Below are 13,785 nucleotides of genomic sequence, written 5' to 3'. Positions count from 1 at the left end.
GTAAGATATTTTGAGACTTTAAGACTTTGTGGACACCCTGGAAATACCAGTATTAGGGCCTACTCCCACTATGCCATCCGTACCATGCCCAGGCCCGTTTCCCGGATCGTTTGAGAAGTATGAGTGCGCTGAATCGGGCTCAAGCACGGTTCACTTGGCCGGCCCTGGCCCGGTTGGAAGAGGTGGGCCTGAGCGCTGTTCACTTGGGCTTTTCACCCGAAACTGAAAGCGAGACGTGACTTTTAAGGGATTGTTTCATATGGATTTATTAATCATTCTTAATGTTCAATGAACGCAAACTGCCGTAGTTTATTAAAGACGCAAACTCCTAACTGCACCACAGCTGCACCTTCAGCAGACCTCCTCATTCCTGCAGCACGAGGACTTTATGATTGTTTATGAGCGGCAAAAGTGGCGGATCTGTTCGGCGAAATATCTGACTGCGTGTCACCGCATCCCTAAGGACTGTTTGGCGAAATATTTGACTGCATGTCACTGCATATCAAACGACTGACACGATATAACTAGAGAAATCTCCACTGTGCTGCTGAGTGAGAGAGCGCTTCTCACTGAACAGCGATGACGTAAGCGTGCCGAAGCCCGATTGTGGTGTAAGCGGGCCGTCGGGGGAGACGGGAGGGGGGACAAGCGTGCTTTAGCCCGGTTCGAGGCAACTGTACCTAGTGCGAGTACGGCCTTACAGTTGTCTTATTGATAAAAAATTTTTTTTTTTAAAAATAAAGAAATAAATAAAGGTCTGTCTGCTTTAATGTGATTCTTGGTGATACAGTGGAAATATGGCGATTTAAAAAACAAAGCTCCATGCCAGATAGATGTCGAACTTTTAACCAAATTATTATTATATCCATTACAGTCTGAATGAAAACAAAAATAACAGTGTTTAATTTCGCTAGCTCATATTGTTATTCTTAACCATTGTGTATTGCTCAACTTTACTACCCTATCGTCGTCTTGGTGGCTGTTTTTGCTCCATTGACTTCCATTATATTGACTTTTTTTTGGTTGAAAAGGCGTTTTCCCTTGATTATTGGTGGTTTTCCATGTTGGGAAGAGATCAAACTTGAAATTTTTAATGTTGATCATCAGTTGAGGCAGCATTAACCCTTTAGATAGGCCTGAGCAAAATAGTTTCTGGCTTTTATATAGAGTTCAAATCTAAAAATTACCAAATTTAGTTATAATGGAAGTCAATGGGGCAAAAGCAGCGACAAACATATCCAAAGGCTAGTAAAGCCCCACACCCTACTCAATACACCATTTTAATTGGAAGTACATTAACACACTGATAAAGTTTAAGCAACATACAGTTCATGCAGACTTTATAATACCAGCGTTTCCAATACAACAAAACAAAGACAGCAAATAAAGACTCCGTAAAGCACATTTACAATAGCTGCACATGCATTTGGAGGTTAAAGAGCATCTACTATAGAGAGTGTAGGAACAGAACTCACCTGTTGTTTTTCCAGCATCTATAGGTGTGCTGATCTGATACTGCATCCAGTCCCTTGCAATTTGAAAGGCTTTAAAAGGGACGATTCTACAAGTGAGGCGAACCGCTTCCCCCTGCTGAGCCCTGGAAGCTGTGGAATAACCAGAACATGGCACATTTATTTATTAGATGTGGGTTTTCTCTTTGCAATTAGCATTTAAAGAATATACATAACATTTGATAGCATTTATAAGGATTTTTTTTTACACTATTAGTTTTTTTCTTCTTCAAAAGGTGACATTAAATAAGCTTTTCAAGACTATCAAAACAGTAATATAATCCACCAGAAATAGCATCTAAGTGGCATGCATTTCTTTTAAATTTTACTTCTAACTCGCTCTGTTAAGAGTTGCATGACCCAGAGTCAGTCAGGTAAGAAACCAGTAAGTTATGTTGTGTGATGTTCAGCGTTTCTCTCTCCTCATATCCAGTTTAACATCATTTTACTGCTTTAGGCAGGGTAATTTGCAGTTTGCGATCAGACACCCAGTTTAACAATGCAGTCTATAAACGTCATGCTCATGTGAAAGATAATATTCACTTTTTTTGACAAATGCAGCGTACCATCAGATTAACTCTAAACTAATATGTGTCAAGACTTAATAGGTCCACATAGATTTTGTTTAGCCCATTATTGGGTAGTTATATACATATTTACTCCATTTTATATTGATTTCAGTAGTATTATTAACTAATATGTTATTGTTTACGTGATTTATTTAAAATACAGTTTATAAAGTTATATTTTCTGCCGTTCAGTAGATATGTTATATCAGCATTGTAAATAGTGCTGAAACCTTATAATCTAATTAGTCGATTTAATAGATTAGAAAGAAATAACATATTAAATTAGTAGTAATCGATGCTTCGTTAATTAGTTAATACATCACTGCCTGGCTTTATAACATTGATTTGATTTGCTTATATTTATTTTAATTAAGCAATTGAATTAATCGATTGATTACAGTGGTGGCTTAATCAATTATTAAAATTATTGACAGCTGAAGCCCTAAATGTAAACCGTAAATAAAAAGTTTTGGCTAGTACCAAAATCGTTCTGCATAAATCCAGAGAGTTATTTTTATTATTATTATTGTATGTATGTATGTATGTATGTATGTATGTATGTATGTATGTATGTATGTATGTATATATATATATATATATATATATATATATATATATATATATATATATATATATATATATATATATATATATATATATATATATATATATATATATATATACACACATACACACACACACATACATACATAAATACATTTATATATATATATTATATATATATATATATTATATATATATTATATATATTTTTTTTTTTTTTTTACAAAAAATCTGCATAGAAATAGCAAAAAATGTCCACAGGTTTTGTCTGGCCCTGGTTACAACTCACAATTAAAGGAGGAGTTGAAATCTTCATCGCTGTCAAAGTCCACTCTGGAGAATTCACAGCCTGGACAATCATTCTTGGAGGGAAATCCAGTCTGTTGAAGACAAGTGGAGAAATTAAACATGATAATGATCACAGGAGGCTGCTCTTTATGTCTAAGATTCACATCACTTACTTTTACAAGATTGATCCTCGTCGCTCTTAAATATTTGATGGCCATTTGGCCAACTACTGGATCCTTTGACAGTATTTCATGTCGGAATATGATTCCCCAGGTCATCTGCGTTGACGACCTCAGAAACTATTTTGAACAATGCACAAATGCCCAAATTAATGTGGAATGATGTCTGTAGCAGGAGTGAATACAGGGCATAAAAAGCTTTTCTTACTTCAGAGTATTTGTCTTGTTTCAAGTCCAAATGTCTAAAAATTGACGAGACAATTTTCTTAGTGCTCTTGTTTAAGTTTTTCTTTAAAACAAGCAAAATAATCTGACAATGAGGAAAGTAAAATAAACTTATTTCAAAGCAAAAACAAGATTATTTTGCTTGTTTTAAGGAAAAACTGACTTAATTTTGACTTATGATTTTGAAAACAAGACCAAATGTGTTGCATGTTTAAAATGCTTCTTGATTTAAGAATAGATTCAATAATTAATTATTTGGACTAGAAACAAAACCCTGAACAAAAAACAAACCTGCAAAAACAATTAATCAATAAATAAAAAATAAATATAAATATAAATATATATATATAATTGTTTATGTATATATATATATAGTATGTCAGGGCCGGAGTGGAACTCATTTTCAGCCCTGGTGTTTCAAGCCAGAACGGCCCCCTCAGTTCACGACTGATTCCAATTCAGTTTCTAATGACACTATCACGTCTTTTTCAAGAAAACAGCTGCTTTAGAAATTCAAATGTTCAACAACCCAAACAGTATTATATGTTTTAACAATAAAAATGAAAAAAAAAAATTAATAATAATTTTTCAGGTGAGATTCGAACACGGGCCCGAGGTGTTAAAACGCAACGTGCTGAACACTGGACCACAATGGTGCTACTACAGTGGCAATAAAAAATAAGTAATGACTTGTGACCCTTTAGACACAGCAGTACTTTCTTTTGATGGCTCAATCTTTTTCTCCCCTTTTTAGATTTCTAATCAAGTTATGTCAGATTTATTAATGTAGGGAATCATCTGATTTTCATTGGGCAGGTGTATTATTAATTAATATTAATTATTCGAATTCTTATATTCACTAAGGTGCCGCTGTTCAAGGTCGATAGTTACATCATCATCATTAACGTTAGTTAACCTGCAGGCTGCATTTTGCTCACGGGGCTGCGAGAAAATAAATAAAAAGAGCGGCGCTGCGGCAAAATAATGAATAAAAACAGTGAGACCATGGTCAAATAAATAAATAGATGAAAAAAAGTGTGACTGCTGAGAGTGCAAGCTGCTAGGGACACCGGCCCTCACGGCCAAAAAACAGACCGGCCTACCGGGAATTCTCCCGGTCCTCCCGATTAGCCAATCCAGGCCTGCAGTATGTCACAAAAGTGAGTACACCCCTCTCATTTCTGCAAATATTTATTTATATCTTTTCATAGGACAACACTGCAGAAATGACAATGAATAGTAGTCAGTGTATAGTGTGTATAGCAGTGTAAATGTATTGTCCTCTTAAAATAACTTCAAATACAGCTAATAATAGCTGAACCCCTGGCGTTAGTGAGTACACCCCTTAGTGAAAATGTGAAATGTCAATATTTTGTGTGTAATATTACTTGTACCTGTGTAATGACAATACAGTTGAATCTAATCTATATATATTTATTTGCGTATTTATTTCTTTATTGTATTTACGCAGGAATTTGTAGATTTATTTATTTATTGTTAGTGCAGGTTTCGTCCTCCATAGCATACATTCACAATACAAAAAAACCCCAATATAAACAAATAACAAAAAGGAATAAACTGATTTTAAAAAACTAAAATCTCAAAGGTTGATTATGGAGTCTCACCTGGCTGGGATGAGTAGTGAACGCTAGAAGAGCTTCCAAATATTTATTCAAGTTAACAGGAACTTGCACTTCCACATCTGAACCCTAAAACAAGAACATAAACACATTCTGCATTTCTCATCAGATGAAAAGAGATGCGTGAGGTATTACAGCAATGCTCCTGATGTTATCTCACCACTAGAGAGCAGACTTGACTGCCCAGAGCACAGAGAACCTGACAGAGCCTCTTCAGAAAAGTGTATCTCCTTTCATCGATGCCACCTGAGGATCTGAATTGTAAGATAGACAGCTTTGGTAATTATGAACAGAAAAAAAAATCTAGGTATTTCATAATGAAGCTTGGTGATAAAAAAAAAAAAAAAAAAAAAAAAAAAAAAAGAAATTGTGAACATACTGGTTGCACAGAGCTGCACCATCTGCTGACCTGTAAAGTAAAACCAAATGCATTTTGCAGTCATTCAGAATAGGGTTTAGGAGATTATTTCTAATCCCAATCAAAAGCTAGACAAATTAATCGAAGTTATGGTTATTTTGCTGAAGAATTTAACTCAATTCAGCCCATTCAAGATGTAAAATTCAGATATTTTACTCATATTAGATCGTCTATACACATGAAATCAGCACAAGATTGGATTTGTTCCACATCTGTTCCAAATTTAAAATAAATAAATAAATCAAGCAATATAATGAGCTCTTATAAATAAAGATTGTTACATTTTATAAAGAAATACATTTCACTGTACAGAACAATTGTTTTAACTCATAACAAAACTAGCCTAGAGGGCCAAGCATTGGCATTAGCATGACAACTGTTTTATTTGATGGCAACATGGAGGAAGGGGCGCTTCTTTAAAAACTATTCCCAAACACTGCGCCTTGTGTTTTTAGATGAAGATGGTGTTTACTCACTGTGCTGCAGACAAGATGTAGTTCATTGCAGCTTCATCAAAGAGCACCATAAATGGTTTCCTCTCCTCTAACTTGCCCTGTTAAAGAACGGTTCTTGATCAGAAACACCTCATATTGCCATTCAAACTAATGTAAATGCCGTGTTTAACATCACACATTATAGGTTTCTTACTGGAAATCATTCAGTTTCTACCATTAAGATTAGGAAAAAGCCCTATTCAACTGTAACTGTTTCTCAGGGGAATGTAAAGGATTTTCACTCTACAGGAAGAGACTGGTGAAATTATAACCCCTCCAAATCTATATAACTTGTTTTTTTCTCTTACGACCACAAGAAATCCTCTGCCAACGTGTTTTTTGACAAACGGTCGTGTGGTGATATTCAGTGTATTTCAGGGTTCTTACATATTTTCCAGTTAAATTAAGCACTTTTCAAACACTTTGCAGATGCGTTTTCAAACTTTCCCAGAACTTTACAAAATTACATATTTACATATACATACTACATTATGTCAGATGCTATTCAATATAGTATTCTGCAGAATAGTATAGTGAGGTATTACATGGAACATTTTTGATAGCATGTTTGCCCCAAACCCAGCATTACACTAATGTCCATAGTAGAAAAACAAACACTATGAAAGTCAATAGCTACAGGTTTAACCATTCTTCAGTATCTGTTGAGCAGAACCCAAATCACGCAAAATGGGTTAATAAATGGATGAATGGATACTGTGGATGGATAAGATGGATGGATATTGTGGATGAACGGATATTGTGGATGGATAGATGGATATTGTGGATGGATTAGATGGATGGATAGGATGGATAGATAGTTGGATGGATACTGTGGATGGTTGGACGGATATTTGTATAGATGGGTGGATACTAAATATGGATGGATGAATGGATGGATGCTGTGGATGGATGGATGTAGGATTCTGTGGATGGATGAATGTTTGGATGAATGAATGAATGGATGGGTACTGTGGAAAGTTTGGAAAGATGGGTGAATACTAAGGAAGGATGGATGGATGGATGGATGGATGGATGGATGTGTGAATTCTGTGGATGGATGGATGATTGGATGGATGGATGGATGTTTGGATAGATGGGTGGATACTAAGAATGGTTAGATGAATAGATGGATGGATGTTTGGATACTGTGGATGGATAAATGGATGGATGGATGGATGTATGAATTCTGTGGATGGATGGATACTGTGGATGGATGAATGTTTGGATGGATGGATACTGTGGATGGATGAATGTTTGGATGGATGGATGGATGAATAAATGATTGGATGGATGGATACTGTGGATGGATGAATGTTTGGATGGATGGATGTTTGGATGGATGGATGTTTGGATGGATGGATAGATGGATACTGTGGATGGATGAATGTTTGGATGGATGGATGTTTGGACGGATGGATGGATAGATGGATACTGTGGATGGATGAATGTTTGGATGGATGGATGTTTGGACGGATGGATGTTTGGATGGATGGATAGATGGATACTGTGGATGGATGAATGTTTGGATGGATAGATGGATACTGTGGATGGATGAATGTTTGGATGGATGGATGTTTGGACGGATGGATGGATAGATGGATACTGTGGATGGATGAATGTTTGGATGGATGGATGTTTGGATGGATGGATGGATAGATGGATACTGTGGATGGATGAATGTTTGGATGGATGGATGTTTGGACGGATGGATGTTTGGATGGATGTTTGGATGGATGGATGTTTGGATGGATGGATGTTTGGATAGATGGATGTTTTGACCAACTACAGGCATGTTAGTGGGTCATTATATTAACTATTATTGGTCGTTCAGAATAAATCATCAGACAGAAAACATTCTAACAACTCATGTCTGGATAGATGGATGTAAATGCGACAGCCACTTACTTTCCTACTAATCGCAATTAGCAGACACTCTGCGGCCTCCAGCTGCAGCTCAGGTTCACTCAACAACAAGCACAAGATCTCCAGAAGACGGCAGTTTTGACTGGTGATGTGGCTCAGAGAAACCCAGTCAATGTAGCCTGCTAGAGTGTTGAGAGTAGCCACACCAACACGCAAGTGAGCTTTCATCTAGGAAGATAAAAAACAAGAAAAAGCTCATTTTATCTGGTAAACAAGCTGGTAGATGGATGGCAAATGCTGAACCAAACAGAAAAATAGCAAGAAAAAAAACTAAACAAGCTTAAAAACAACAAGCACTACTGCAAAACATTAGACAGGACACATTCTAACAGCTCATTGCTTTTGTCTAATTATTTTACTAGTTATTTTTCAGCATGCTAGTTTTCAGCTTAAACTGCCATTTAAAGACTTAACTAGATTAATTTAGTGAGGTTAATTAGATAAGTTATTGGCCAACAGTGTTTTTTTCTGTAGAAAAAAAAACTAAAGCAGCAAATAATACTGACCTTAACAGTTTTAAAATGCTTTGTAAAATAATGTATTTACTCCAGCCACACTAAAAGTAGTAAGACTTTCTCCAGAAGCAAAAATAATAAATACCAAGAAAAAGACGCCTTGCTCTGTTAAACATTACTTGAGATACATGTTTAAATTTCACATGAAGGGTTAATAATTGTTCAATCAAGTCTTAAACTGCACATTTTGTTAATTAATATTAGGCAGTGCACAAATGTGTAACTATAATAAAGGTTTGAATCACACTGGTCTCACGGTTCGGTTACGATTATCATGCCATCGATACGGTTCAATTTGCTATCTCGGTGCATCGGCGATGCTTTCCATAAACAATTTGATATTTTACTTTACAGCACAAGAATTCTTGTATTAAAATGTATCATTTATAAATATATTTATATCTTAAGGCCTATTTGTAATACGATTTTCTCCTTAATTACAAGCAGTCAAATGTATGTACTGTACCTTTAATTTTACCTGCTCAAAGAAAACACTCTTTTTGAATGCATCAAGCAAAGCTCAAGCACATGCACAGAACAACGTGAGCATTTATAGCAAATAAACTAATGTAAACATTACACTGATTGCTTTTTGAGCGTTGTTGAGCGAGTTCTTAAACACCTATGAATGAATCGAAATCGATCGAAATTTATGCTCAATTTCAATTATCGAATCAAAAAATAGAATCGTCGATGCTGCCACGCCCCATGTCACGTCAGCTTGGCTTGCCAATGGGAAAAAAAAACACGCTTGTTGAACTGCCGACGCAGGAGACCCGTCGACAGAGCTTAAACCCTCTCCTCTTTCAATGAAGTCGCCGGTGTGTAAGCATTTTGGATTTCCAGTGAGTTATGTTGACAACGTTCGTGTTGTCGACAAAAAAAAAAAACAGTTTGCAAGCTCTGCTATGTACGTATTAGGGTTCGTCCGATACACAACATCGGCATCGCGATCCTCCGCCCCGCTCACGAAAAGTACACACTCAGGCCCTGTTTACACTAATAGGTCTTTGTTTTTAAATGGCATTTTAGAACGACAACCATTTGACATCCACAGTGGCGTGTAGCATTTCTGAGCAGCCCTCCTTCCTCTACCTCTGAAAATGCACATCACGTGATCACACAGACACAGACGCACACACAGTGATGCGCTCGAGACAGCAGGTCCAGGCAGTCAGAGGACTGCTTCAATCTTTCACTCACTTGTACTTAGTCATTTTAGCGAACACCTCAGATACTGTTGGCTGGTTCCTGTTGGTTGTGCGTCTTTTTTACCGACGCCATTATAACGACACAGATCACTGCCTATTCACGAGTCCGTGGAAAAAGTGATTGACAGGTGGTAATTATGTGTGTATCTTGCCTTTATTCATTTACTGTATGATTAGTTTATGGGTAAAACAAATATCATGCAGGTCAGGTAGTTTAAACGGTAGGCTACAAATAATTAATTCGTTATAAATCAATTAATTATTCATAATCGAAAAGCGAATCGAACCGTGACTTTAGAATCGAAAATGTAATCGAATCGAGGATTTGGAGGATCATGACACCCTTAATTATTACTGAACCAATACCGAATTGTTCACGTCTGCATCATGGTGCATCGAAGAAATAATTAATTTTAACACAGTTTACTAAACTATACTTTAATAAAAGTAAAACAAACAACAAAAATAATAAAATGTAATGAAAGCGTTTTAGATTACAACACAAATAATACTGATAAGTCCCAGCACTCACCTTTAAATCCAGACCAGCAACACATTTCTAAAAAAAAAAAAAAAGGATAGATATTTTCAGATCATGTGGCTTTTACTCTCTTTTCTTCATCAATGTTAAGCTGCTATGATCTACATTGTAAGACATGCAATAGAAATAAACTAAATGGAAAATGAAAGTGACGGTTTTCAGATAAATGCACCAAACTGTAGAAGACAAATTACACTAGTTTGATAAATGTGGTGATGAAAGTCTGGAGGACGAACCATCTTGCTGTACTCGTTGACGTGAAGCTGCAGTATCCCCAGCAGGAAAGTGAAGACGCTGTCCATATTCTGTGTGAGCGTCTGCTGGATGTCCCGCCGTCTCTGAGAGGGCAACGTCTGAAACGTGATCACATCCTCGGCCAACCGCAGCAGAACCAGCATTACAAGCTCGGTCTGAGCATCCTGAAGAGGAATTAGATTAGATTCAACTTTATTGTCGTTACACATGCACACATGCAAGGCAACGAAATGCAGTGTAGGTCTAACCAGGAGTGCAATATTAGAGCTGCTCTATTTTAGGAAAAATCATAATCATGATTATTTTGGTCATAATTGTAATCACGATTATTCAAAAAGTGTATAGACCTTTATCTTGAACGCAAAATTACCCATTATGCTTTGCGTGTATGCGCAAGGAGAATGCGAAGAACTTCCGGTCGGCAGCTGATGCGTGTAAACAGTCACATTTGGACAGCTTTGAAACGATAGTTTTAATCTATTTTACCTGCTTTTATCCTCTTTGAACTAACACTGTTGTCCATCAGCAGCATCTCCTGGACTGATCATTTAAAGAAATGCGATCTAATAGGATGGAAAACAGCTGCTGTGAGGCGTTTTCCCCTCGTTGTCAGACGGCATCTTCTGCAGTTTAAATGAAGCCTCGTCATCGCTAAAGTCAACATTTCCTCTTTATTTCACATATATAACCAGCCCAAACTAATGTAGATCACCAAAATGTTTGACACACACACGCAGCCTGTACTGTGCCACTGACACACTGATTTAATAACGGTGACAAAGTGAAAATATAGGCTAGTGTCATTTCCAAATGACAGAAAAACACAAACCATGGTAAAAACAACACACAAAATAAAACACAAACGGCTCGCGATTAGAATGAACAGCAAATCAGCAGCAGAGCATCAATAACAGACTTTTATTGCTCATTTTTGTAAATTGCACGACTTTCATACCTGTTAAGTTTCATGCCAGTACTCTGGTTTTCTCTCTCTCTCTCTCTCGTGAACTAGGAGAACGTTTTTCTCGTATTTCTGACGCGCTTGAACCACATGTGACAGATTATAACGGCTTTAACAGACACATTTCTAAGTTTTGTGTCACAAAAACACTCTGTTATCCATTAAAAACGTTATTGAAACCCATTTTTGGAGCGCAAATTACCAGTTGAACACGCTGTAAGCGGAAGTTTTTAGCATTCTACCGGAAGACGCTGGTCGCTATGGCGCCCTCCATGCAGCAGCCATGAAAAAGGTCTATAACTTGAAGTCAAAATTATTCACCCCCCTGTGAATTTTTTTTTTTTTTTTTTTTTTTTTTTAAATAAATATTTTCCAAATTCTGTTCAACAGAGCAAGGAATTTTTTCACTGTATTTCCTCTAATATTTTTTTCACAGAGGGGTGTTGCAGACGAAAATAAAGAAGTGTGTGTGTTTAAATGAAGCCTCGTCATCGCTAAAGTCAACATTTTCTCTTTATTTCAAATATATAACCAGCCCAAACAAATGTAGATCACCAAAATGTTTGACACACACACGCAGCCTGTACTGTGCCACTGACACACTGATTTAATAACTGTGACAAAGTAAAAATATAGGCTAGTGTCATTTCCAAATGACAGAAAAACACAAACCGTGGTGAAAACAACACACGAAATAAAACACAAAAGGCTCGCGATTAGCATGAACAGCAAATCAGCCAGCAGAGCATCAATAACAGACTTTTATTGCTCATTTTTGTAAATTGCACGACTTTCATACCTGTTAAGTTTCATGCCAGTACTCTGGTTTTCTCTCTCTCTCTCTCTCGTGAACTAGGAGAACGTTTTTCTCGTATTTCTGATGCGCTTGAACCACATGTGACAGATTATAACGGCTTTAACAGACACATTTCTAAGTTGTGTGTCACAAAAACACTCTGCTATCCATTAAAAACGTTATTGAAACCCATTTTCGGAGCGCAAATTACCAGTTGTACACGCTGTAAACGGAAGTTTTTAGCATTCTACCGGAAGACGCTGGTCGCTGGAATTTTTTCACTGTATTTCCTCTAATATTTTTTCACGAAGGGGTGTTGCAGACGAAAATAAAGAAGTGTGTGTGTGTGTGTGTGTGTTTGGGGGGGGGTTTGTCGCGGACAAAAGTGAAAGGGCGGACGGGGGCGGTTAAAGAGGGGGATCAGTAAAATGAGGTGCCAGATCAGATTTCAGAGGTGCCAGATCCTTATCTGGTGTGTTCCGCTAGAAATTAAGCCCTATGTATAGTACATTGTATAATAAAAATGATGCATCTAATACCATGTTAAATAGCATGCAAGGCTTTCTAAGAGCCTTAAATAACTGTAAATTGATTTAATCAACTTTTAATACTTTTTATTCATGTACGTTTTATTAATGTGTGATTTATGCAAAACTCTTGCGTACCCCGAGAGCGGTGAGGGCCTCCATCTCCTTCAGCATATCGGGCCACTGCTGCGGCCACTCTCTCTTGATCATCTCCACCACGATGCGGGAGAGGGCGTCCTTAACATGACATTCCTCTTGGAGAATCGGATGTGTACCCTGAAACAGCAGATTAAGTCAATCTTCAACAACCATTCAACAAAATGACATCGCTGAAGCCTGCAGATTATATCGAATATCATCAGTGTTGGGTAAGTTACTTCAAAAAAGTAATTGATTACTAATTACATCATTAAAATTGTAATTACCATGTTGTAAAGTAACTCAGTAACTCAATAAGTTCTTTAATTACTCACGCATTAATGCACTACATATAAATTGACCTACAGTGCTCAGCATATATGAGTGCAGCCCATTTTGAAAATGAAGAGTTGTCCATTTCTCAGTGATTATGGCTCATATATATTGGTGCATTTGAAAAAAAACAGATTTATTAAACAGATGTATTTATTAAAATACTACTTTTGTCACAGAACATCTTTAGAAATGAAAATAAATTACAAACTACAATATTTAAACAAATTTTCATATATTTTTTTATTTCTCTTGATTTTTACTGTTTTTGAAAATGTTATTTAATTTTTTTCTCTAACATATAAATTTGGGTGTACTCATTTTAGAACCATTATTGTAAGTTATTTTGTTAGATAAGCTCCAGATTTGGCTTCAGCACTGACTAATCTGATGTATATGCACAAACATAATATTGTATAGCTTCCTATAGAAAATATTAATTTAAATGAGAGATTTGTGGGGGGTGTACTCATATATGCCGAGCACTGTATATTGACATAAATGTCTGACTGATTTCATTGTTCCTTAAGCATGTTCAATCTACTTGATCAATTAATTACTCTGCTTCTCTTAATTGATTGATCCAGAACTGATTTATGTACAGTGTTTACACAGGTACTTTAGAAGCAACTGTAATTAAATTACCTGAAAGTTAAAGTAATCCGTTACTTTACTTTTTCTGCGGAAGAGTAATCTA

At 36.4% G+C, this 13,785-nt stretch overlaps 2 protein-coding genes across 3 annotated transcripts in view; both read right to left on the bottom strand.

Annotated features, from left to right (window-relative positions):
* Positions 1-13,785, bottom strand: part of arfgef3 (ARFGEF family member 3) — a 973,876-nt gene that overhangs the window by 570,711 nt on the left and 389,380 nt on the right. The gene's annotated exons all lie outside the window — the stretch shown is intronic.
* xpo5 (exportin 5) overlaps positions 1-13,785 on the bottom strand; it is a 40,818-nt gene that overhangs the window by 21,631 nt on the left and 5,402 nt on the right. The window contains exons 4-14 of one of the 2 annotated variants that reach the window (XM_087278811.1): positions 12,756-12,953; positions 10,315-10,497; positions 10,070-10,096; positions 7,794-7,979; positions 5,871-5,947; positions 5,356-5,385; positions 5,137-5,230; positions 4,962-5,045; positions 3,106-3,231; positions 2,934-3,024; positions 1,476-1,604 (exon numbers count right to left, since the gene is read on the bottom strand). In XM_087278811.1, the coding sequence (XP_087134937.1) occupies positions 1,476-1,604; positions 2,934-3,024; positions 3,106-3,231; positions 4,962-5,045; positions 5,137-5,230; positions 5,356-5,385; positions 5,871-5,947; positions 7,794-7,979; positions 10,070-10,096; positions 10,315-10,497; positions 12,756-12,827 (1,099 nt within the window). In that variant the 5' untranslated portion in view covers positions 12,828-12,953. The remainder of the gene's footprint in view (positions 1-1,475; positions 1,605-2,933; positions 3,025-3,105; positions 3,232-4,961; positions 5,046-5,136; positions 5,231-5,355; positions 5,386-5,870; positions 5,948-7,793; positions 7,980-10,069; positions 10,097-10,314; positions 10,498-12,755; positions 12,954-13,785) is intronic. The other variant, XM_087278810.1, reaches the window with a different exon arrangement.

The sequence above is a fragment of the Danio rerio genome, chromosome 13 (assembly GCF_052040795.2).
Source record: "Danio rerio strain M-AB ecotype USA chromosome 13, GRCz13ab, whole genome shotgun sequence".
NCBI classification, from domain to species: domain Eukaryota; kingdom Metazoa; phylum Chordata; class Actinopteri; order Cypriniformes; family Danionidae; genus Danio; species Danio rerio.
Note: the sequence above shows the minus strand (reverse complement) of the source record. Positions and strands in the feature narration are given on the sequence as shown.